The 27,181-nt window shown below is 43.4% G+C and overlaps 1 protein-coding gene across 1 annotated transcript in view; it reads right to left on the reverse strand.

The window, feature by feature from the left end:
• The window catches only part of LOC138288130 (D(4) dopamine receptor-like), a 102,014-nt gene that overhangs the window by 28,107 nt on the left and 46,726 nt on the right, over positions 1 to 27,181 (reverse strand). The window contains exon 4 of the mRNA XM_069229393.1: positions 18,877 to 19,466. Coding sequence (XP_069085494.1) covers positions 18,877 to 19,466 — 590 coding nt within the window. The remainder of the gene's footprint in view (positions 1 to 18,876; positions 19,467 to 27,181) is intronic.

Consider the following 27,181-nt stretch of genomic DNA (forward strand, 5'->3'; position numbering starts at 1 on the left):
GAGCAGGCGTTACAAGTACCAGAAAAAATGACGCAAAGAAATCTCTTAGATTTCTTTGCGCCATTTTTTCAGCCCCCCTAAGTGAGGAATGCCCCCTTTGCAGTAGCGCGAAGGTTTACGAAGTGGCACAATGCATGCATTGTTTCACTTTGTAAATATGGCGCAGCGAAAAAATTATCCTTAGGTGGCGCTATAAGTGGCGCTAGGCCCTCTTAAATCAGGGCCCAAATGTTTATGAGGTTCATATCCTTTATACCCTGTAACCGGGAAGCAGGGACGGACTGAGACTAAAATCTTTTTACCAAACAATCTAAGATAGAGTAATCACCTCTAGTTATAAGAGCTCCTTCTACTAAAAACTGAGATGATCTGAGAAGGTTCTGAAATAAACTTATCTCTATTTTCAATGGCAGTTTATAACAAAAACAAAGGCGGCCTCCTTCTGCTCTAGGACCTAAAACTCTCCCATCTTTGTTGCTGTAGTGTGTGTGTCCAGTAGGAAAGGGAAATTTCTACCCTTTAGTTTTATTTCCTGCACACAAGCAATATTGAGTCAGAAATCAGTAAGACCGCAGCCATTTTAATAGGATATGCTTTAAAGACCTGAACATTCAGGGTCGTATTTGAAAATTCAGACCCTACAAACTAGGCAGTAACAGGACACTACACCTGAAGAAATTAGCACCTCGAGCAAGTCCATTAGGTCTAAATTATTCTCAGTAATTAGTTTCCGATGTATCAATATACCAAGAAAGTTGAGGTTATCACAGACTTGGTGGGTTTTTCTCATGGATGGTCACTGTGATAGTACCAAATGCAAGTACTGTGTGAAGCACTTAAGGGTGGATTTTATTTACAATCTGAGGCGGCTGAAATCAGTTTAAAAAATGAGCCATCTGGCACAAGTACATAGCTCCAGACAGGTTAGTAATTCTAAAGAGCTGAGTGAGGGGATGGAAGTCCTTAATTCTCTAAACGTCTCTGCTTTACCTTGACATAAAAATGCTAGAAGGAAACAAATGCCAGGTGGCAATGAAACATTGCTAAAAAACACACTTACTCGAAATAAATATGAATATATCCGTCTTAATATGGATTAAATAAATCAGCCATGATGTTCGTCATCCAACGGTTGAATTACAGGAACATCCTGTTCTCTGGTCTTCCTGTAACCCAACTCTGGAAGGAAGGCGCTCGGGACACTGTTTCCAATGGCCTTTAAGTGAATGCGTCAGACTCTTCACATTGTTTCTCAATACAACTCTGCGCTGAATCTAGACGTCATGCTCAACACAGACACGTCCAAAGTGAGATCAGACCTAGGGCCTGATTTAGAGCTCGGTGGACGGCTTGCTTAGTATTCAACGTCAAGGCTATCCCACCCACCATATTACAAGTACCATTGGATATGACGCACTTGTAATAAGAGCAGAAAGGACATGCGTCACGTTTCTGACAGAGTAACCCATCCACAAATCTCTAAATCTGACCTCCAGTCTATACTGTATGACAAGGACGTGGCTTGATCCATGAACCCTGTGATCTCCTTCCTTCCTCTGTTTTACCTGTTAGTTTACGAAAAATACCTTCACAAGAAGCAAGTCTATATTCTGAACATCATCCTAAATTTTTTTTTGTTATCATTATATTGAGGCTTACACTACACACTAGCTGGATAAGCTCCGTTTGACTTGCATTTGACCACTCATTGACTTAAGGATCATTGGTAGAATAATATTTACTCCACTGTATTTTTATTCCAAATAATGTAAAAACTGGAATTCATATTTTTTTAACATTGGGTAGTAGATTAGCCATTATCTTTGCAAAACTGGGATTTTTTTGCAGCATGCTGTAAATTGGTGTATGCTCTGTCATGTGTCACTGTCTTGATTTTAAGCACGTTTTGGACTCATTTCAATCATTCTGAAGGTATTTGGTATACATTTTGCAAAACCGGGATTTTATTGCAATATAATTCTTGATTATTAGAACCACTTAGGAATATATTTTTTACTTTTTTTGCCAAGTCTTGAATTGGTGAAAGTCCACATTGTTTGTTTATTTCCAACTTAAAGGGGCCTCTAAAAGCAGCTGTATTAATCTACCAATATGAGCAGCCTGTTAATTCCAATGGGACCGATTCACAAAGGTAAACGTAGACCCGAAGTCTAAGTTCACACCAAAAGTCTACATTTAGATTTAGGGGGTCATTATGACCCCGGCGGTCAGTGTAAATGTGACAGTAGTACCGCCAACAGGCTGGTGGTACATACCGCCATATTATGACATTGGCGGGTTGGCTTGTACCACACCAACCACCATGGCGGTAGCAGCCGCCAGGCTGAAGATAACAATCTCCAGCTCGGTGGCCGCTATTGTACTGCTGGTGGCATTTTGACCCTGCCTACTGCTATGGTTTTTGTGGCGTTCGAAACACCACAAAAACCATGGCGGTAGGTTCTACCGGTGACAGGGAATTCCTTCCCTGTCACTGTTAGGAGACCCACTCTCCCAAAACTCCCCAGACAACCCCCACCACCCTCCAACCAAGCTCTCCCCCTTGTCATGCCCCCACATACAAGCACACTCGCAGACACACACCACGCATTCATGCACTTACTTACACAGGCATACACGCATGCATCCATTAATTCATGCACACATCCTCACCACATTCACACTGACATGCAGACACACATTCACATATCCATAGTTACACGCATTCTCACACATGCATACACGCACGCAAACAACACTACACATACATTCTCATTCATGCACACACTCACACACTCATGCACACACCCCTCCACCACTCACACACACAGCACCCACCCACCCCTTCCCCTGTCGGAAGCCCCACTTACCTGAATCTAGGGGGGTCTTCCGGCAGGGGACAGGGCGCTGCTAGAGCCAGCAGCGTCCACCAGCAGAACACTGCCAGGCCATATTATTTGTCATAATACGGCTGGCGGCGGACTGCTGGTGGTAGCAGTGACACCCTAACACCATCTGCCAGTATGACCGCTGATGGATTTCCGCCCTTATTGTGGCAGAAATCTGGCTGGGGTCATAGTATGACAGGTGAATGTTAGCTGCGGCAACAGTCTTTTTTGCGGCCGTCGCCGTGGCAGTAGGCGGTACTTACCGCCAATGTTATAATGAGGGCTTAATGTCTAATTTTACTCATAATACAGTTAGACTTCTGTTCTAAGTTTAGACCAAAACACAAACTTTACTCATATTAAATGTAGACTTTTGGTGTAAACTTAGACTTTTGGTCTAAGTTTACCTTTGTGAATAGAGCCCAATATGTGCAACAACTGCTGTTACCGCATATAGTGCAATTATTAGTTTCGAAATAAATATTGGAAGGGTTATCAGGGGAAAACACCCAGTATTTACCAGAACATGCAGATTTTGGTGCGATATGCACCAGAATCTGCATATTATTTCCCCAAAACTCATAACTGAGTGGCATTTATCGCACTTGATAAATTCCAACTTGGTGCCCGATTATGGGTGGGTCAGTTAATTTCAACTTATGCGTAAACCCCTGTTTTTTCAGGGGTTGAAATCACAAGTTTGAAGGTATTTAACGCATCCTGTAATTATTGGATGGGTTAAATAACTAAACCTTTGTACATTTCGGCTGGTCAAACCTGCTGAAACTTAACGGGGAAAAAGCATATAGTATTTACTGTATCATGCAAATTTTGGTGTGTTAAACACCATATTCCACATGCTAATAGCACCTAAACTCGTAATCAAGCCCTCAGTGTAGTTGGATTTTATTAGGTGTTTTAAATATTCGCATTACTTACTCAGCAACTCATAATGTGGGTCTTAGAGGTTAAGTTGTTGATAATCTCTAGGAATCAGGCGACTCAGAAAGTGACTCATTTTGGGGCTTTTTGAAGGGTGATTATTGAAGCTGCTTCAGTTAACCTGGGGTATGCATTAGCCTACACTGTTTGTATATAATTGGAAGTATTTCACAATGATTCTTAGTGTCTTTAAAACTTTTGTCCAAGCCTTCATGCCAACTGATGAAGGGTCAGCGATGTAAGAGATCCAGCCCAGGCTGTTGATTTGCTCTAGGAATTAGGTGAGGATCTTCGAAGTGATTCATTTCTGGACATTTTCGGAGATGAAGTATAAAAGCTGCTCTTAACTTTGTGTTTCCCTTGTGCTACTTGCACAGCCCAGCAACCATTTTGTAACCATCCTAAGCACATTTTACGGTAGTTTTGATGTTGTAAATTGATGCGTGCTTTGACACTACACTAGCTGCTTAAACGTTGGAACAAATTAGACTATTGTAAGCACTCTACAATGATGTTTTACTTGTATTCTAGGCTTACTTTGCCTTACGTTAGTGAAAAGTCACTTTCTATGTTTCTGACCTGAAAGGGCCTTTGAAAGCAGCCATCTTAGAGCTCCATTTGAAACTGTTGATGGTTATAGAAAACTTTGGACACCCATAGCTGTCTGACTGCTCCCCATTGTATCGAACCAGAGCACCACAACTAAGAGACAAAGAAACAAAGGGCAACTTCAAGAGGGGGCAATTCTTTTTGACTTTGGTAAGGAAAGACCACCAGTTCACTTCCACTCGATAAAAATACCACAGGTGATCTTGGAGCTGTTCCTACATGTTAGTCTTATGAGGGTATTTTGCAGAGTACCTGCTTATATAACAACCTCTTTGTGTACATTGCCTCCCCTTGACCGATCACTCACTCTCCAGGACCCAAAAAACAACTGTCATATTGTGCAAAGGATACCTTTGTGATTTCCTGCTCCATACTAGGATACAACCAGGACATCGTCCTGTTTTAGCACCATATTTCTTGCACTCCTTGCACGTAAGTGACTGGTGATTTGTTTCACTACTGCTGCACATGGGTACAGTCTGTATGCTGCTATATGAAATGTTACTTGCTTGTCTGTATGCCTCACCTGGGTGCATCCAGTAAACTACACATTGGTATAGCCTCAATTCCATCGGTGATTGGCTATATTCTTGTTTTCAGATAATATCTGGTTTGCCTCTTGTGGTCTGGATCATACCACAGATCACGTCTTTGGGTTAGCATCATTATGAAGGACAGATGGTCCATTGCGAACTTAGTTGCAAGCCATCAGTGAGCAAATCTCAATTCGTATTAACCAATGGGTACATATATGACTAACCCTTCCTCCCTCTTGGATGGGCTCATTACTTGTTGTACAACGCCACCTGTGGCCCTCAAGGATGGTACCCACACATACACATTGCTCCTCCCTCGCAATGCAATGCACATGAATCTAGCCTCTGCACAACTCCTGTAATCCACACCGATCACCACTCAGTACATCTGCAACTATTGTTCACTGCACCGTGATGGGTTGTAAGTCCAACAAGCATCTATCACAAATACATACACACAACCCGCTTCCGTTTGACAAAGTCACCTGTCATGCACCCGTCTCCATTCTACAGCCATTTCACTACCTTAAGTTCTATCTAGGGCCTATCTACACCTTTTCTGCTTCAGACATCTGTGCAATATGGTGCCACATTCACTCTAATAACACTGGAACACCTTCCATATAGTCACCTACACAACAAACTTCGCTCTGCATCTAGGCAACACCGACCAACACACTTTTCTTCCAAACATGTATGCACCTGCATGCATTGGAGGTATAGTGTACATGCCTTAGATAGGAGCCATAAGTTCACAGGGGCCACATTTTTAGCTGCAATGCACTATATAATAGAAAGTTACATATCTCCAAGACAGGAACCACACAGCTGTCAGTCTTCACTCTGACTTTACCTCAGAGGAAAGGTGGCAGAAAATAGCTAGCCACAAACACCCATGGATGCTAAAGCCAATTTATGTGTGTGGTGGAGAGAGCAACAGAACTGCAAATAATGAACCATACTGGTATGTAATAATTTAATTTATTACATATCTTTTTTTCATGATCCCCATCCTTACTAATGAGACACATCAAAGAAACACCAGACCCATTACTGAATGTATCTTGGGCACAAAAAGAGGTTCACGTCTCGTTAGCATTTAGAATGTACATTTAAAACATACTGGAGTGAGTTTCCTTAGTCTGCAGAACATACTGCTGTTGAGTGTGAGAAGGAAGTACGAGGATCCACTCAAGTTGCAATTCTTCATATGTCATTCACAAGAACAGCAATGATCGCTGCGCCGGATATCAATTTTCTCTTTGCAGATGCCCCATGAATTGTACTGGAACGGTAACTTGAACCAAAGTGTACACCAGTGATGTTGTTCAGACCACATGCTACAATCCCAGTCTCCAAGCCAAGCATTCAGACCATCAGGATTAAGAAGGGCTAACTCCTTTCCATAACATGCGCTGACATTCCAATGCAATGATATGAAGACTATGGGCCTTATTACAACCTTGACGGAGGGGTTTCCTCCATCGCAAATGTGACTGATAGCCTGTCCGCCTTATTACGATCTCCATTGAATATAATGGGATCATAATACGGCAGATGGGATATCTGTCACATTTGTGATGGAGGAAACCCTTCCTTCAAGGTTGTAAGAAGGACCTATATGTAGAAGCCTAAAGCAGAGAGAGGCTTTTCAGCACACTCATGAATATTCTTTGAAGCACGTATTTGCAAACTGAAACCAAAATACCATTGTAATTGGAGAAACCAGCCTAAGTGTCTTCCCTATGGCAAGGGCGTAGCTTGGTTAGTAAGATTGAGGGGTGTGAGCTTCAGATTTTTGACAATCATGGTGTATAATGTTTAAATACAACAAGCAAGATGCATGAGTGTGGGGGGGCAGCGGAAAGGGAGGGGAATGTGGATTATTAGGAGTATTGCGAGAGACACAATATTTTACAAAATAATCAATATCTCTGAGGACTTTTAAAGCATAGTATGCGAGAGTGTGCATGTTTTTGTCTGTGTTTATGTAAAAATTCCTGCTGAAATTCTACTGACATCTCACAATACCCAACTGAAAACATCTCTACCAATACTGTTTATCAGAAAATACACTTATTTGGGGAGGGAGTGTAACACCCCAAAGAGTCCCTCCTCCCCAAAGTTCCACCCCATGTCTATGCGATAGCCAGCTCCAAATGAAATGGTACGTTCACCCAGGTCCGGCTGTAGCGTTGGTGGCGCCCTGTGCGACAGTCTTTTTTTGGCACCCCTGAGAGAGCGTAATTTAGTGTTGACAAATTGTGTGATTAATTAACTAAACTAATGTATGTTCAAACAGTGCACAAATTAAATAAAATGAGCATACATTTTAAATGTGGCCTACACTTTACTAATGAATGCACAATGTTACACGAACGTATTACTAAAATAAACACACTGTGAAATCTATTTAGTATTTTACTAACTCTGCACAATGATTAACTAATGATTTATGAAATGTTTTCATTTAAAGCTTATGAAATGTTTAGACTGCACATTTTAAATGTGTGTTTTCTTTCAGCTGATCGACATGTGGAGCAAGGTTTAGAATTTATGTGCAGCACATGAGAAATGTTCCGTAAACTGCAACATATTTGTAACTTTCTTAGCTGAAAGTGTGTGGGGAAGGAGGATGGCTTACAGTTTGCGTTTTGTGAACACTGTGAGAAGCAGTTGGTGAAAATCTGTGTGTGTGAACAGGAGTCTGGAAGATGCCACATAAGATATCTGCTACATTATGAAACTTATTGGACTTTTCCTAGTCACCTTAGTAATTGTCCAATGGCAGACAATTTAGATGTTTTCTGAGACTTTAATAAAAAACCTTGAGTGACGAGGAGGCAGTTCAGCCATTAATCCGTCTTTCTCAGCCTCTCTAGCTCCTGCTCAGTTTTCTATTCAGTTGCTCTTTAGATTCTTTTCTGTTCTTTCATATTTCAGTTGCTTTGCAATTCTTGTGCAGTCTTTTCTGTTCTGTTCTTGATGCTTAACCTTAGTAACTGCCTTTCATGGTTCAGGTACTTTAAGCCCACTTTTTACTGAACCATTCCCTTATGTCACTACCCATCTGAAGCTAACCGTGAAGATGCTCGGCTGGAAAAAATCCTCACTGCCTGCTGAACCCAATAAAGGAAAGGTATATATTTATAACTGTTTACTTGCAGGTCTTCATGTTTTCCCATCTAGAAGCAAACCGCTGATTTTTGTTAGCTCCATATGTTGATGTTTTCCAAGTTATATTTTGGCCTGATTTTTCCTTTTGCATGAAGACCAACATGCACAATCTGATTAGGGTAATAGTTAAGGGTGCCACATACCCCAAAAATGTTACTGTTGTTGAAATTTATTGTTATTAATTCATCTGTCATATCTCAATGTATTCTGTTTCAATTATTCATTTGATATTGTTGTTATTTTGTACGATTATTATTCTTGAGTGTTTAACCATATTAATTTTGCAGAAGCTGCATTTCTTTAAGAGATTTGGACAGCCAGTGTTATTTGTGTATCTTTATAATTTTGTCCTGCTCTCGATTTACGTGATTTTAGCATTCTTAATCTAGGGAAAATAAATGTTTAAGCTTTACTAAACTGGTGTGGTGATACATGGCCACAAATGTCATGGTGCGTTCAAGTTACTGACTCCCTATCTGAATTTGTGATATTATTGATTGAAATGTTTATTGATGAGCTGTTTTTAGACCATACCCTTTCTCACTGTCAAAATCCAAAGGTCCATGCGACCTCCCCCAACGTGTCCCCTTATAAAATAAAATATCAAAAGAAATATAAGGTCAAAAAAAACGCGCCAGCACCACCCTCCCACCCCATGCCCACCTCCTCAGATCCCTCACTACCATCCACCCGGAAACGTGCCACTCATCTCTCCATAGCCCCCCTTTCACATACATTTATTTGTTTTAAAGTGCTTGTAAAGGCTGGCTTTACTAATTCACTCAGCTATCCACACAAAACATAATTCTGTTCTTTGCAGCAGGCATATTAACCCTCTATGCTACTTTATCACGGGTCAAAGCTGCACTAGATAAACCTCTGATCTCTCTCTCTAGCAAGAACATTAATAACAAGAATTATCTTGACATTTTAAAGGCTTCCTGAAGGCTGGACAAACAAGAAGGTTTTCAGCAAGTGCTTGTAAATTGCAGGTTTTGTATTGCTAAACACAGCACCCCCCTAGGGTCAGCACCCGGTGCGGCAGCACTGCACGCACCACCCTAAAGCTGGCCCTGAGTTCACCCATGGCAGATGTGTGCTTTCACCATGTTACAGCACATCTCTTAGTTTTGCACTTCAGCCTTCATCTAACAAACCTTATTTTGTCCATGCATATATCAGACTCAGACCAAAAGAGGAATACCTATAAGGGTGCAAACAAAATATGTGTATAACATTATGCCTCTTACCAAATGTTCACAGAAATTGGTTCAGGCCAGATGCTACATTATGAAAGAGGCTCCAAACACATTGCAGGTTTTTACAGCTGTCTCAGGCTACCTGTGCAACAATCGTAACATAAGTAACAGAAGTACATTCACCTCAACAATGAAATAGCCTTGGAAGTTAAGACATCATACAAATTGGTTGTGTACTAATCTCAAATACTTTAACATTTTCGATTGTGGTCTGAAATATATAGGAAAAATCGCCTGGATGACAAAAATGTGTATCAAGAAACACCCAAGCATCACGAAGCAAGGAAAAATGATGACAACATTTGTCACACATTCTGAACTGTCCAGTCACGATGTGGATTAACTTCAAGGGTGCTTGCGGAAGAGGTTCAAAAAGTTGATGTTGCTGACAAGGTGAACATCTTCATAAAAAGGAACAAAGGTGGATGTTTTCTCTCCATACATACTTTGTGGGTCTGAATGATAAAAGTGAATGGCATCTCATCACTCCATAAGTATTAGGAACCTTGAGAAAACCAACCTGTTTTCTAAACTTTGTAGCTGGTGGCTGTATGTGAATTAAATATGATGCCATTGAGTATTCCTACATATTCCAGTTACCCTTAATTTGAAGCCATACATATTAGTGAATATTTAGTATTTGGTACTTCTATATCAAATAAGTTAATATTCAAACATATTTTTGATGTTACATGAATAAAGTGGGTATAAATATACATTTTACTACGAATGATGAGTCTATTTAATATGGCGAGGTCAAACCTTCCTCCATTCTAATGTGTTAGGTCTGCACTATTGGAAGGGTTCCTGAGAAATGTTTGGGTGCATCCATACCCAAAATGGTGATGTACTGGTGCAGTAATGCCAGCTACTACTACTGACCAAAACTATTTGTGAATTTTGAAATTTCCAGCACAAACCCATTGATATCTCATTGCCACTATTGTTCCTAAAAAAACGTCCACTTTGCTAAGAGTTTGGCTCTGGGTACAGCCACTATAATGTCTAGTCTCTGCTATGATGACAACCACTCTATTCAGTGCTTAAAACTGTACAATAAACTTGCAGGTATTTACTATCCCAATGTACGTGTTTGTAACAGAGAAGTACTGGCATTCTCCCAATCTAAGTATTACATCCATGTTGTAAAAGGCTGGTGACTCTACCAGTCAGCTTAAAAAAACACAGGTATGAGGGGGCATGGACTGCCGGAGCATGGAGTGAGACATATATCCCTCGCTCTCCGGGCTCCCACAGGCCCCTCACAGGTTATCAGGCATTATCATATGCACCAGGAACACATCACTCGAGGGTAAACACCGGCGGGACAATGTTAACAGCCTCCTTTATATGGGGAAGGATCTGCACCTCCCTCCTGGAGGACCCAGCAAAGGAGCACGAATATTCAGCTAGTGACCTAGTTTTTTGCAGTCCCCATCTTGCGAGGACTGGGTCATGCACAACAGAACTGCTCCTCCGACAGCAACCCGACTACATCGGCCAGTTTATCCCCGGATACATCTGACACTAGATGGAGTACCGCAAAGCCATCACTGTCTGCCTGCTCATCAGTGGAAACAGGTGCGGGCCTGAAGCGGCCTGCAATTATGGCAGTGATTGGGCCGTGCAGGGGAGCCCAAGCATCTCTGTAGTGGGCCAGGTGGGACGCTCACTGAGGAAAATCAGAGGACCGTTGTAATGCTGGCCGGATATTGGGAACTGCAACCTTTACCCCACCTCTGGCACTCCTGAATTGTACTGACCAACTGTATAACTTGCCGCCTGCTCCCCCTCCTCTCTGGTGAGGCCTGGAACTATGGCGGGGACAGGTCCAGGCAGGGGAGCCTTTCACAACCTCACAGCCAGCGTACCTCTGCAGCAGGCCAGCTGAGATGCTCACAGGAGAAAATCAGGGGCCTGCTGGACCACCACGGGAATCTGTGGCCCTTCCCATGTCTCTAGCCTTCCTGAATAATGCAGACTAAAAGTAAGAATCAACGTTTGCTCTCCCTCCCCTCCTGCATGCAGGCCAGTGCGATGGAACCAAAAGCAAGGCCCCTACCGGCGCCACCTACCTTGGAGGGGCCCACACATGCACCAGGCTAAATCCACCAGCGATGGGTTTCCTGTAATAGTAACTTGTCCTTGACTAAAGATCCCAGGCACGCAGAACTACCCCACCAGGACCATCAGGATTTGTCTTCAATCGTGCATCGCTCTCAGCAACCGACGGGCGCATTGCCAGTGGGGCCCCTGGGGAGACAGAGAGTGAGTGGCCCTGTTCGAATTGACTGACATGGGCTGACCACAATAAGCAGGATTCCCCCATATTCTCTCAAGCCTGCTGGCCATCACTGAAAGCACGGCACTCCATCATACCTGGATTCAAGGGCATTTATCCTCTGGTGTTTCTCAATAGGAAGGACAGATTCAGACTAAGAAAGGGCTGACTGTACTCTGCCAGGGCACCGGCCTACACCCCTGCCTCTTGTAAACCATTTAGAGGTCCACGAGAAAGGTGTGCTGCCTCACTAATGCAGCAGCTACCACTCAGACCTTATCTCTGTCCTGACAGCCTGACCCGGTATCATTGGCATTGTTGAACCCTTGCTAAACGGACTGCCCTACGTGCGGGTAAGCCCCACTCTAGTTACCAGTCGTCTTCAGCGGACCTCCCTTCCATGCCTGATGACCTCCAGCTCCAAGGACTCTACTATGGCCACACGGCACTCTATCCCAAAGTGGATCTGCAGAACCAGTGGCACCTCACATATGACTCGCCCTTTGGAAGAGGTCTTTAGCCTGGGCTTCCTATACAACACACCTCACTGCCCCTGAGTGACCTGCCACCATGCCATGCTCAAAGTCATTCAAAGATAACCCAGTGACCTCCCTGTTTAATAAGATGTCTATAGGGAACACCAGACCTCTTGACTGTGGCTCATCCACTGAGGCAGACAACTCAACCTGTCTCCATCTCACAAAAATATCTATCAGTCTTCCTGCAGGAGATACGCTCTGAGGTTAGCTCAGTTAATAAAACCTGCCTCCGAGACATACAAAGGGATGTATCTGAAATAGGGGGCCGAGTGGGTGATTTGGAGCGCACCATGGACACGTGCTCTGAAGATTAAGACATGTTCTGGTGCCGAGTGGCAGCCAAGAGAAACAACAAATTGAACCACAAACCAAACAAGAAGATTTAGAGAACAGGAGCTGTCATAATAACTTGCGGATTAGGGAATCCCTAGAGGAGCGGAAGGAGAGACTATCATGGCACTTACAACAGCCCTGTTGCAAACGATCAGAGGGAACATGGATTTGCCTCCACCGAATCTGGACAGAGTGCACGGAGTAGTGCACTATCTTGATACCGGACATTTTGACCAAACTACACTTCTTTACTGAGGAGGACATACTGGAGGCATCCAAATGCAAAGCCGATCTTGTGTTCCAAGGTCACGCAATACAACTGTATAAGGACCTTTCCCTGTCATGCTACACAGGAGAGGAGACTTCAAAATTATGATAGATAAGCTCTGGAACCTGGACATCCGTTTTCAATTGGGTCACCCCTTTGCCTTGCTGTTTACTTGGGAAGGGAAACAATGATCATTGCTTTCTCTGGAGGAAGTGAAAAACCTACTGGGCCTCAAACAGGGCCTGGAAGAGACCTCAACGTCCCGTAAACCTGTTACAGAGGACCTTCTACCCATGTGGGCTGTGATGAAATGCCCTACCAAGCGCCAAATGGGGGAGTCATCAAAAACCAAGCGCAACAACATACAACATCTCAAGAACATGGGCAAAAGTACCTCTCCTGCACCCTGTACCACAGGTCCCTGTAGAGCCTTATCCTCTTCTTTGTTGTTGTGTGGACTGTCCTTGATGGGGGAGGTGTGGCGCTGCACAATTGAAACTGACTCTTGATGATTTGGAGTGTGGGAGCCTGGGGGTGTGTTGATCTACACCCCAGCACTTCCTGGTCTTCCCTGGCAGCCCGCCCCACCTCCTTTGCACCCAAGGAAAGTGACTTCTCAAGTGGGATCTGTGCACCTTCATGCCAATCTCTGCAGGAAGCAGACTGATATGTTGGGCCCGGTTGGCCCATTTGCTGTGTATGTTATGTATGCTTTCTTTTTACAGGTTGTACAGCCTTGGTAGTTGCTTACATTGTACCTTTCAGGATCCTTACCAGAACCACCCCCCCATCAACACATAAGGCCCTGGTCATTGCCTCCTACCTTCCTCGTTGGGAGGGCACTGTTCCCATTTGATTCTATCATATTGTCTGATTGAGAATGTTTGGGGAGGAGTGGTCAGAAGGGAATTGCCTGCAGTCTGTCTTGATTTATCTTCACCACACATTACACTGACGACCCCACCCTACCACTACCTTTCCACACTCGTCTGTGAGAGATGACATCAATACATGACACAAAACTGTTATCCCTTAATGTCTGGGGCTTAAATTCCCAGAACAAGCACAGACAGATCTGAAGGTATATCTGAAAACATGACCCAGATGTCATTTAACTCCAGGAAACCCATCGTATGGGAGTTGACAGACACAGGATGGCACACCCGAATTATTCCACATGCTATTGGGCCTTAACTGACACCAAAACATTGGGAATGGGCATCTTCTGCAAGTCTAACTTATGCTCTTCCGTCTCCAAAGTGGCACCAAAATTCCCCCCCCCAGACTTTATGAGATCTGGTAACTTCTCCAATAGTACTACATCAAATACTTCCCTACACATGCTTTGGACTGGGTTCAAGGCAAACATATGGGCGGGATCATGTCTATAGCTAGAGGTAGGGAGGCTCAGCTAATAGAGGCAAATCTCTCTAAAGAACTCAAAGGGCTGGAGCAGCAGGACAAAATCACCCCATTGTGATGGAACAAATGCTAACTCTCCTTCTTGCACGGACAGTTGAAAGCCCTCAGATGATAAAGCTGAGAGGGCTGTCGTAGCCCTTCAGCAGAAGTATTATGAGGGTGGCATAACATGGGTACACTACTAGCTCATAGGCTTCAACACAAACAAACTGGAGCACACATATCAAAACTCCATGATGGGGATCTGGGCTGGGTGACCACTGAATAGGGCAACAAACTCATAATTTGGGATTATTATCAGGTGACAGTGTCTCCACTGAACGGATACAAACCTACCGGCAATCCTGTGAATGGGACCTATTCCCTCTCCCCCACATCCTAAGCTTCTTGAAGCCACTATCTCCCTGGAGGAACTTTGGGCAGCTGTCTGTAGCTTCTATTGTGCTTGTTCCAACCTAAACTCCAAACCCATCTCTTACCGCTTTTTAACTCTTTCATTCAGGATATGGGACTCATGACATACATGATGGCTGCAGGAGTAGCCCTCATACTTAAGCCCGGCAAAGACTCAACCCAAAGTTCATCTTACCGTCCTACAGCCCTCCTTAATACCAACGCCAGTTGAGTCTTTGCCGGGCTTAAGTATGAGGGCTGTTCCTGCAGCCATCATGTATGTCATGAGTCTCAGACCTGGTCTGAGTTGATGAGTCCTGGTAAGTACTTTTGTAGCCTAGTTGGCAAGATTTTACTTTAAAATCTTGCCAACTAGGCTACAAAAGTACTTTACCAGGACTCATCAACCCAGACCATGTGGGCAATGTCTGCCGGTTTGCACATGTGGCAGAAAAAGCCCACTGCCATAATATTCCAGAATGCCTCACCTCTCTTTTTTTGCCTTAGCAGTGGAACCACTAGCGATCACTATTCATTGCACTGCCAAGGTAGTGGGTATACCTTTTGGAGGGTGAGACCACAAGATTAGTCTGTTTGCTGGTGATCCCACAGCTTACCTGGAAATTTCCCTTCCTGCCCTGGTTGCTTGTCTGCAGGCCTATGAGGCGATTTTGGGCTTCAAAATCAACATGTCCACATCAAATGCACTTAACCTTACTATCCCTGCCTAGGCTTTATCTGATATAGAGGGCCTGGCACCGTTCCAGTGGGCATCCGATAAGATTAGCTACCTGGGCCTTAATCTCACTCCCACCCTTTCTACCGGATCCCAAGTGAATTGACCTCAACTTTGCAGCAATATCTTGGCAGATCTCAGACGATATGCTGGAAGCCACAGTACATCTCATGGCTGGGTCACATTAATGTCATACAGATGAACGTGCTCCCACTCATCCTGTATCTATTCCAGACACTGCTCACCTCTATTCCACAAGGTTAAATTCAACAACTTCAGTGTGATATCTGTTCCTTTATATGGAATGAGAGACGACCGAGGATCTCTAATGCGTTACTAATGCTGCCACGTGACAAAGGAGGATTACCTTTCCCCAATTTTCTTGAGTACTACTGGGATGCCCATCTGTGTAACATATCAGAATGGGTAGTACGCGCCAGGAGAAACTTGAGTTTCATACGGACCTTGAGGTGGCCCACATAGGTATCCGGTTTCCTGGCAAACCTCTAATGCTGCAGATATCTCCCACAAACTATGGATGATCTTGTGGCAAGAGATTCCAAAGACATAACCTAGTCTCTCTCTCTTAGGGAGACAGCATATAATCTTATGTTCCAATGGCATTATACCCCAGCATACCTTGCTGTTATTTACCCCTCTTCGTCACCGCAGTGCTGGAGAGGCAGCCTAGCATTGGGCGACTTCTGCCACATATGGTGGTTCTGCAGTAAAATTACAATATTTTGGAAAGAAATACTGGGACACATAAAAGCTGACATAAGCTACCCACTCTCCCCACTTACCTCACGGTAATCCTAGGCATACGCCCACCTGACATGCATGCAATGACTCAAGCAGACTGGAAGCTTGCTAGCTACACGCTCCATTCGGTGTCACAATTAGTGGCTATATCTTGTAAAAACAGATGACCAGATCCACAGCCCACTGCTTTACCCACTTGTAGCACACCATTGCAATGGAGCAACTGTCCCACCTTCTCTAGCAGACGGAGGCCAAATTCCAAGGCTTGTGGTGCCCACTCCTCCACTACTTAACACGCCTCAAATTGACCGTCGTCAACCCACCATGACTGTGGGCACTTCAACTCCTTGACTGACCCCTCCTCACTTACCCACCATGGAAGCTTTCTCTTGACACATTTAGAGCTCCAATAGCCAACGCACACTTCACAGTCCCACCCTGCTCTATAAACCTGAGAGACTGCTGATCGCATACTTTGTTTTGTTCATGATTTCTCTTTTGTTGCTTATCCAGCCGAGCGTTGCATTGGCTATGTATAGGCAACATGCCAATTTGATCATCCTTGGCACAGACTTGTAAATTTGCTGTATGCTTTTTGCGCTACTAGCTCTTCCTTCTGTGGTGGCACCTATGATTTTGGATGCTCGGCTTGTTCTTTGTTTTGTCAAAACGTCAATAAAATAATTCTGAGTAAAAAAAAGGAGAGGTACAGTAACTGAGAGTGTCTGTTTGACTTTGATCACAATCCAGACACACCAAGCAGCACTTTTAAAATGCTATATTAGCATCTGCGGTGCTGCATCTCTCGCGGTGATGGCATCTGACGCACAGCACCCCAAAAGCAGTAGGGTAGGGACTTGGGGAACCTAACAAATGGAGCTTTCTCACACTCACTGCGAACAATTAAGGCAAGGACAAACTGCACATAAAAAATGTGCAAACAATCATTATAATGTTTGAAAAACAATTTTCAGGTACTGAGTTGACAATGTTTCTCGAATAATCTAATCTAACAGATTACTTACAAATGGGCAGTACTGAAATATGTGACATATACAACTTTTTATTATGCACTGTTGTTGACGGCTACTCATATCCTAGGGGCCTGATTAATACTTTTTTAGCGCAACATTTGCGTCATTTTTGTGACGCAAAAGTGGCGCAAACTTTAAAAAATGAATTATATTTAGTAAATTTGCACTGCTATTGTGTAAAAAAATTACGCAAATGCGGAGTTAAAAAAGTATAAATCAGGCCCTAGATTTGGTAGCTGTTTGCCCAGTTTTTTTTTAATGCCCAAAGAAGGAAACTAATTAATATTGAATACTTTAATCAGGGAAATTGCCTCGCCTTGTGTGGAGGTATTATTAAATAATATTTTTTTGCCTTTTTAGAAACAAAGTTGCAAAGATTAAAAGACATAATGGTAAAGCATTTCCATATGGCATCTCCATTTTTATTGCTAGGGCTTCCTAATAATATTGGGCTAAAGCACCTGGCGATCTGCTAATTGGTGATGAAACTTTGATCCTGATTTCAAGGATGAAGATCTGAGTACCAGTAATAAAAGCTACACTAACCTGTCCCTTAAAACTATTTCAGAAACCGTCTTGGACTTCTCCTTTGGTTGAGGTCAGTTGCTTACCCTGTATATAATCAACATAGTGCAAGTGGACAGTGTTAAAGGGGCAACATAAGCGCTTTTATTCCTCGGGTGAGTCTGAACAGAAGCAAGTCTAGTATGAACATTTGACTGCGATTTATGATTTTGCTTTATTTATACTGTGTGAGGTACCTTTAATGAGATGTGGGCATCTGTGACCAACCTTGTGGTCTGATATACCCTCACTGCGGCCTTGGGGTGTCAAAAAATTTGACACCTTAAAAAACCTTAAATTCATTAAAATTCCAAAAATATTAATAGTACGCATATTTTTTATGTTTTTATTGCACCCATAGAGATAGTTCCATTTTGAGCTCTGCGTCTGATGTATGCATTGAGCAGAGCTGTGCAGTTCCAGAATTTCATTTTCGTATTTACTCAAGACTGAGCATAACACTGGCTTTATTTTTGCCTCGCAGTCAAATGATGGGTGTTAAATATTGAAGACCACTCACCTAGATTTCTGGGTCGTAGCTAAATACATCCATGTCACTCATAATCCTCCCTAGCCCAGCAAGGGGTTGGGTGTATATCAATAAGTGAAACAGGATCCTCTGCCCTGCAGGAATTTGTCAACTGCAAAGTGTCCATCACAAAGAGACGGGAAGAATTGCTGTGGCTTATGGGGCATCTGGACAAAAAATCTGTTGGGTGAGTGGTGTGGGGTCACAGTGAAGGTTGACAGCAGAGGGGTTACTTTCTGCAAGGTGTGGCACCTCAAGATTAAGGACTGGGGTGAGAAGGGGGGATGCTTAGATGATGTTGCCCTTTTTCTTTCCATAAAGCAAGATCACCTCTATTGAGTAAATGTAGGGAGACTCCTGGCCCCAAAAGCTTATATTACAATGGCAAGAACAGCTTCTCGGCTAAGTGCCGATTTCTATCAAATCCTACTCAACTCCAGCCAGATTGCAGGCAGGATTTACCCATGAATACATCTCAACAGAATCCGAAACACGTGCAATCACACCTAAGTTAAAGACTAACTTCATAAATGTTCTGTTAGTACTATGAACTGAATTTCAGAGGCCTTACCCTTCTCCAGAAAGGATTTCCAGTGGTACATACCTACAACAACTGGTAAGACCTTCATGGCTTTCCTCTCCCGGCCGCTCACCCTGCGGCTCTTGGAGTGTGACCCGTTGAAGGATCTCCTCTTGTGATTGAGCCCGTTCGCTTGATGGTTCCCTTCTTTTGTCTTCTCTGGAGCCTCTATGTCCGAGGTGCTGTCCATTTGGACGGCCATGAGGTCATTTTCAGGGGCTCCTTTTTCACCTGACTCTGGGCTGAGGGTGGGCATCAGGAACTTCACCTTCTCCTTCTTGTCCCGCTTGAGTCGGAGGGAAAACCTCCTCTCAAAGCGGGCCAGCTGTGCCTTACGGCTGGCGCTCCACTTCCGGAGCCCCCGGAACATCCAGTAATAGAGGAGAAGCATTATGGGACAAGGCACAAAAAATGAGCAGATAGACGAGTATACTACAAAGTTGTTGTCCTCTAGCTTACAGACATAGGGGTTGCGGTTTGGCACACGATTAAGGCCAAAGATGACAGGGCTGGCAACGCCAAACGACAAGATCCACGTTGCAGCAATAAGCACTAGCTGCCGGATGCTGAAGTGATTCCTGTTGTACTTCAGAGGGATGACGACGGCAATGAACCTGTGGCAAGAAATGAGAGCATGAAAGATAATCAGAAATGTGGGACAATATGTTCTCTGTCTTACACATGGATCCAAGAACATTGGGCGAGCATACTTATCATTATATCATGCAGCACAGCAAATCACCTTGCTGGGCAGGTGCTGTGTGGTAGGGAAAGGGAAGGAATGCGCTGTACTAAACACTGTACGGCGCATTCTAGCTTTTGCCAGTGCTGGCACATATTGTGCTGCCTAGCACCAACGCAGGCACCCTTGTACCATGGTGAAATGGGGCCTGCATTGTAAGAAGAATTGTTTTTGTGCAGGAAGGGACACATTCCTGCACAAAAACAATTCCTTGAGTCATATTCCTCTTTCTATGCGTGCTGCACAATGCAGCACGCATAGAAAGAGGAAGTAACAAAGAGAAATAAAGACATTTCTACTCGTTACACCTCACCTGGGGAGGCGTAGGTTTTTGACACATTCCCAGGTGTACCAGTAATGGTAAATCTGGAAATGCACCAGAAACCATGGGTGGATGTGTGAGAACACCCATGCTCCACCCATGGAAGGCCTTCTCAGGGCAGAGTAACACAACGCATCGATTTGCTCTGTGTTGTTACTTTACATTTATCAAGCTAGGCAAGGCCACACAAGAGGGCCTTGAATGGCCTGATACACCTGCCTTAAATGTTGCGTCACTCTTGCACCACGTTTTGTGGTGCAAGGGCGCTGTAACTCCTTTTATAAATATGGCCTTTATCGTTCTTTTTTTAATAATACCAATCATTCATGAACATAGAGCAACCCACTAAATGAATTACCCATTGCCACTTTAATGCATGACATTATGATCCAACTCAATGGTACTTAATTTAACTTGCTGCCAAGAATACATTATGAATCAACACCGCTGTGATTCGAACCAGTGTAAACACTGATCTCGGGTTTCCAGTTGCGCTTGACTTTATTATTGAGTCATCTTTGAACTATAAGGACATTAATTAATATCGCAGCTGGCAGAAAAGGGTGTGATCACATTACAAAATGTGGCATACTACAATAAACACTTCTGGCCAAAGTTGATCAATATGTTAAACTGTAAGGCGCAGAGTAAAGAGAATGGATCTTCTAAGCACAACAGGACTGCTTCACACACCGCCACCATCTTCTTCGCTGAACCACATTCTCCTGCAGTAGAGACACTACACACAACCATGCTTTATTATCAAGACTAAGATATATGTGATGCTGGAACTGAGCTGTGATGTAAATGCCCTGCTGCATGTAACAAATGGCTTTTTCACAGTGATGCGTGGAGGTGCAAATTGTATGAGTTTTAAAAAGTGGGTGGTAGCTCCACCCATCCTGTGAAGCTGGAGATCTCAGCCTGTCGCTGTGAGTCTGATTCCATCTCCTGTAGCTCTGAGGAGGAGACTGTTTACTTTGTCATATCGCTGAATTCTACCTGGTGTGTAGAATGCATTTCTTCAAGTCTTTAACTTTCCGTCATTACCTCCTGGATATTTAACGTCAACGTGGTCGTGACTGTGGCCTGCTGAATAAGCCTTAGAGATGTGTGCAGTGTTTTAGATGGTACACTCTCTGCATCTTCAGCAACATTTGACTAGCTTGCCATATTTTAGTGGGACAGGCCGCTGGCACTAGGATTTGTAGACCAGGAGGCTGGCATAAACAAACAATAGCCTGGAAAGAGCCCTGCTCAGGGATCTGTGGTCCTCCCTTGTTGGAATCTCTCTCTGTAAGTGCCCTTTCTAACAGAAGCCTGTTCCCACAGCAGGAAACACAACACTTTTAAGAGAAAGCAAGTGTGGTGTGAGGTGGGAATTTGGTAGTGACTGAATAGCAGCCTTTCACCATTTGTTTGTTTTCCAACTTTTAAATATCCTTCCTAGGGCTAGTTAACCCGAGAGCCATTGGGAAACTTTGAAGATGGAGAAAACACATTCTACATCAAGAATTGGATCCAGGTTTTGTACCAGAAAATCTCCTGACTGACATCCAGGGAAGGAGAGTCTGCAGATGAATGAGATCACCATAACCTTCTTGAGTTGTCTATTATCTGTACAATGGATCCAGAGGTCAAGCCTGTCCAGTGGTGCTCCTTTCTTGATGATGTAATTGTTGCAAAGAGCTTCAGCGACTGAGGGCTGTGGGAGGCCCTTGCAGCTGTTTACCGTGCGCTTAGAGGTGCGGACAATGATCTAAAAATGTGCATTGAATATCTTTTAAACTTCACCTGCATTTTTGTTGCCGGGCAGGAGGGACCACAGCAGGGCTGAATCATATATTTAGAACTTCAAGTCACTCTTGTTGCGCTTTGATGGCTACAAACGTCCTACTCAAATCACCAGCTACAAAACCAACATACAACTTGGCATGACTCTTGGTTTTGTGCTCCGACTCTGTTTGTTAAGAATGACCCATTTGCAGCACCCGTCTACCCAATGGCTCACTTGGGATTCGAATTGCCTGCACACTACTGCAGTACTGCCTGGTTGCTTTACTGCACATTTGTTTCAAATTTACAGACCTTTCTACAGCTTTGATGCAGTCTGACATGGCTTGATGGCTATCACAACTGATTTCACATGATGCCTCGCACCAGCTTCCTGCAGACTTCAGAACTGTAGACTTGAATCGTTATTGTGCTGTACATCTATCGACTCATGGTCAGTCTATATGCTGTATTCTTTTAATCCTGTTGTCCTTTCACCTATTTAACGAACATTTGACTACCCCCACTTTACTTTTACTGGGACAGCTTTTGATGATTAGTAATTCTAGACCTGCGGATCCAATTTTGTTTTTTTCTCTCATGAAAAGTTTTGAAATCATTATCTTCTAAAAAATATTGGGTGTTAATCTTGAAGAACTTCATATTTTTACTCACCATGGTGTAAACACAGATCTATGGACCAAGCACATTTTCCCCACAGTACATATAGCCTTGCTGCTCAATCCATGTTACCAAGAATGAGCCAAATAATAGCTTATGGGGAAACCTTTATGCTCTTTTAGGACTGGACTATAAGGTCAGCCCAGTAGGCTGGCACATTGTTAGTGGAGGCTGTTAAAATATGCCATCACCATGGTATTACAACATGGTATGACGACATGGGTTCAGCTCAGAGACAGTTTTTCAGGATCTCATTGTGCAATGGTGTTGTGACCTCCTTAAATGAGTTTCAGTTTGCCAATGTTTGTAGTGCCTTTTACTGATGTATTTCCTACTGACGTGAAATTATTTTTTGTTGATGTATTGTGGCCTTGTGGCTTATGCATATGTATTAGAATTTTTAAAAACTGAGGATGCTGTGAAGTGCAAAGTCATTTCACCACCGCTAAGAGATTTGTCTTAAATTAAACACTGTCTACCAGTGTCAGCTATGCGTGTCCTGAGTGACATCTTTAGCCATCTCTTAATTTTTTGCCATTTTTGACCTTTGTTCAGCCTGACAGACACTCTTCATGGGGGGCAAAAGGTGGGGGGCGTGGCCCCTCCGCCCTAAAGGACGGGCGCCACTGCACCAACCCAATTGTAACTGAACAGGGATTTCAGGATTTTATTGGTTCATTTAGACATCCCAATTGACTTGGGCTTAAAATACTGCTTTATAAGCACTTTAACAATTTGAACACCACAAATAGGGCTCTATTTCTTTACAAACACAGGTCAAGGCAGAAGTCCTTACCCTTGGGATATGCAGGTTTTCAACAGTTAAGATATATCTCAGGCTTCACAGCTCTCAGCAACCCCTAAGAAGAATGGTTCTCCCTCCTGCAGTTCCTCTCTGTACCAGCAACCAAACTCTGTAAATTGTTCGCGGACACTGGCAAACTAACAAAAGTAAATATGCTTTGTTAGAAGAATATGGATAAGTGCTGTAAGTGGATTGGGACCTGGCAGGGCTGAGCCTAGAAATGCAAAAAGCAAGCTTTCAACTGGTTCTATGGGCTGTGGATTGTTAATGTGCTGAACGAAAAAAGGTACCTGCCTACCTGTCACATGCCAGAGCTACAACACAATGTCTCCAGACGTCTCCTTTAGGTTTGCAGCGATGCAGAGGATACTGGTGTTAACTATTTGTGTCCCAGGGCCTAAAATACTATTTTATTGCAATTGAGAAATCAAGTTATCCTCTTTGTACACCTGTGTCTCCGTCAGTAGTGCTAGAAAGTACTCATGGCGCTGTCTACTTTTAAATTTACCTCGTCAAATACTTTATTGATTATGGCCCAGGAAAATATAACTGTGTAAATTGTTAAATAAATGTCTTGTTGCCCGCTGATTTTGGGTAAACTTTGCCCAGTAAGATCCTATTTATGAATTTATGGACTACAGTATTTAATTTCTCATGAATTAGGCCACACCCTTAGTTATATAGAGTGGAAGTTTCTTACATTCTTAAGATATGCTACTTAGCCCACACCAGTTATACAGCTATCCACCCCACTTTTTGTCCCACTTAAGACAAAGGTTAAGAGTGGTACGTCCTTGGACATCGACAGCAGGGACAATTATGATGACAATACTTCAAGGCTTCAATTAATTAGCTGCATACTTTTGTGGTCCTGTATTAATTTTTGGCAATCTTTACACACATATATTACTAGACGAACTGATAGTAAACCCGCTTTCGGTCTAAATTAGAAATAAATAAATAAACTATAAATCATTGTAATTCTGTATATAGTCATTACATAGCCACTGGCCCCCATTAACGAAAGGAAAATTGAGTAACACATAAATGTTATGAACAAATATAAAAGTCAACAGCAACCTCCATTTGACTGGTGAAACAAGTATTGAACAACCCTGTACACAAAAATAACCCAAAATAATTTACTGATAATCCCTAAAATAACATTTTATACTTGGTAAATATAATGAAAACATTGCTCCTATTTTTAGTCCTTGCGCTTTTGTGGTGGAGCACCAAGTTATTGATGATTGTTCAGTGTTAGGTATTTACTCGGTTTGCAATCCGTGAACCATTCTGAATTAGGTTTGTCAGATTAAGGGATTACGCTCTCATGTCACGTGTTAGCCCCCATTCTAAGGAGAGCAAAGACACATGTATGCTCTTTGACGCCCGTTTTCTGCTAGTCGGACCTGATGAAAATCAGGTGGTAAAAGAACCCTGATGCATCCAGTTTTGTATGCGGATTGTAATCTTGTGTCAGGCGGAAACAGGAATTTGCTCCCAAAATGGGGTTAGTTCAAAGATATAAAACAGGATCTATATCTGTTATCACTCACTGCTGTCTGTGTTAGTGTAGTGGCCAGTGTAATATATCACACAATTTCATCGCTTATTGCAGGGGCGTCATGCCGCATATCTTTGCCACCTCACTCCCACCTATGAATGCCCAGACACATGAGGCACAGACCCACCACCAGCGCCTTGAGACCCTCACGGGTGGGTAGTCGCGCTCTCAAAGAACTGATTGATTGATTGGCCTCGTCTACCTTCCTTGACACGTCCTTACCCTAGAGAATAAAGGCCCAATTACGATCTTGGCAGCTGGAATACTCTGTCATAAATGTAATGGATATTCCGTCCCCAGTATTCCGATCTCCATAGGACATAAAGGAATCTAATCCAGGATACCCCTCATGTTTGTGACGGAGTAACCCCATATGCCAAGATCATTATCAGGCTCTAAGTCCTCAATGGAGAACAGTCAATTTCTTTGCCTAACAAATATGGAGAGGGCCTGCCCTTAGCTGCATGGACGTCATTTAGGGGTCGCAGCTGCGACCCTTGGCTTGCCTATTGCGACCCCTGGCACTGCTTTTGCGACCTCTGGACGCAGGGATGGCAAATTCAGTACCAAGAACACAGTGGAAGCTCGTCCTTATGGACATCAGTTGGGGCTCCACTCTGTTCGTTTTCTGTCAATTATCATTAAATTAATAGTGAATAATTATACATTATTCACTGTTAGTGTAATAAAAATAGAGTACAATTAGCTGGAATATGCCCTTCCATGGCAGCTGAGGTACGTAAAAAATGCTTTAAAGTGTATATTGTGTGCATGCTTGTGGGTGAGTGTGTGTTCATGTGAGAGAGAGTGTATGTAAGTGTGAATTGTTGTGTATGTGTAGGTTATGTGTGTGAGTGAAAGTGGAGGTCAAAGGGCATGTGACGTCACTTCTGCTTCCCCTGGCAATTTTGTGAATTGACGTCCATGATTAGCTCCCCAAAGCAAGATGAGTTTCTTTTGCCCCAACCTGGTTTGCTATACTAAGGCCACTCACCCTCCTCTTCCTCATCCTGTACACAGCCAAGCGGCTATATGCATGTCTGGAGACAACCAATCAATATGCAGGGTTGCAGCTTCCACTGGAGCAGCAGGAGCAGTGTCAATAGGACCCAGAGGCATTGGGGGCCCACTGAACTCTGATTATTGCGGTGGTTCACAGTCAAGACGGAGGCCAGGGGGCTCATTTCCTTCTTTGCACTAGGGCCCATGACAGACACACTGACTACTAGGCCACTGGCAAAGTGCGTCAGTGATCAGTGTTTAGACAGAATTTCAGGAACAAAAATATAGTGGGATAAAAAAATTGTGTCAAGAATATAGAGGAACAAAATATCATGGAGGTAAGTTTCTATAGGTAAGCAAAGTTTTACTTTATATACTGGCTCATATATGTACCTTGATGGTATAGATATCTTCAATGTACGTAGATGCTGAGTTAAGCATAGTAAATCTACACGTACCTACTTTCACTTACCTTCTCAATATTTTGGTCCTCAATATTTTTGACACAATATTCTGTCCCACGATATATTTTTTTCAGTGATCGGGTGACTAGGACTCAGAGTAATCAAGACGACTGGTAATTAACAGGGGTATTCATTGTCAACCAAGGATTCATGCCATAATCTATTTTAGCACTACACTCAAGCTCCATCATCCCACCCATGTAATTGTTTTTATAAGGCTGACATTCAATCACTATGAGTGACACTTTCTCGTGAGAAAAATCGAGCGATGAAAACGAGAGAAACAAATATTAGCAATCACACCAATAATTCACGCCGATTTAGAATAGAGTGTCCCTAGAGCACTGGTCTTTCTTTTTTATGTTTGTATTTATGTATAACACATCTTCCTAGTAGAGTAGCAGTGTCGTCAACATAAAAGCAATTCACCCGATGCAAGCGGGAAACTCCCGAATTTTTTAAGCCAACAAAATGGCTTTAGTTTGTCTGTCTCACTCCTGAAACTGCTTGTGCTTCAATACAAGTTAAAGGGGGACATACAGTCTGCCGATTATGTTTTTTCATTTTTTCTCCCTTTTCCATGTTGGCAGCTGAATCAAAATAACTCCTGCACTCACTTGATACTGTCTCTAGGAATGCTGAACCTCCGTATTTGGTGCTATGCAGCTGAGCTGCTGTGAGACCCATCAGGGTTGTTAAGGCAAGGGTGTCCTTTGCTGTTCTGTCGGGAGTGGGCGAAGTCCCGTTTGAGCTCTCAGCTGGGCAAAGCACGCTGCTCTCAGCCTGCGTCAGACAGGCAGGCGGGCCGAAATGGGCTGGTGAAACCATTTCGGGCCAGGTCGCGGGAATTATAAATCAAAAAATCTCTGCCGCGCCACGGGCTCCAACTGAAATGATTCTGGACCGGCACCCCACTCTGAACACCGCGGACTGCCGCGGGAGGCTGGGGTTGGAGGACAGACCAGCCACACCG

This window comes from Pleurodeles waltl, chromosome 4_1 (genome assembly GCF_031143425.1).
Source record: "Pleurodeles waltl isolate 20211129_DDA chromosome 4_1, aPleWal1.hap1.20221129, whole genome shotgun sequence".
NCBI lineage: Eukaryota > Metazoa > Chordata > Amphibia > Caudata > Salamandridae > Pleurodeles > Pleurodeles waltl.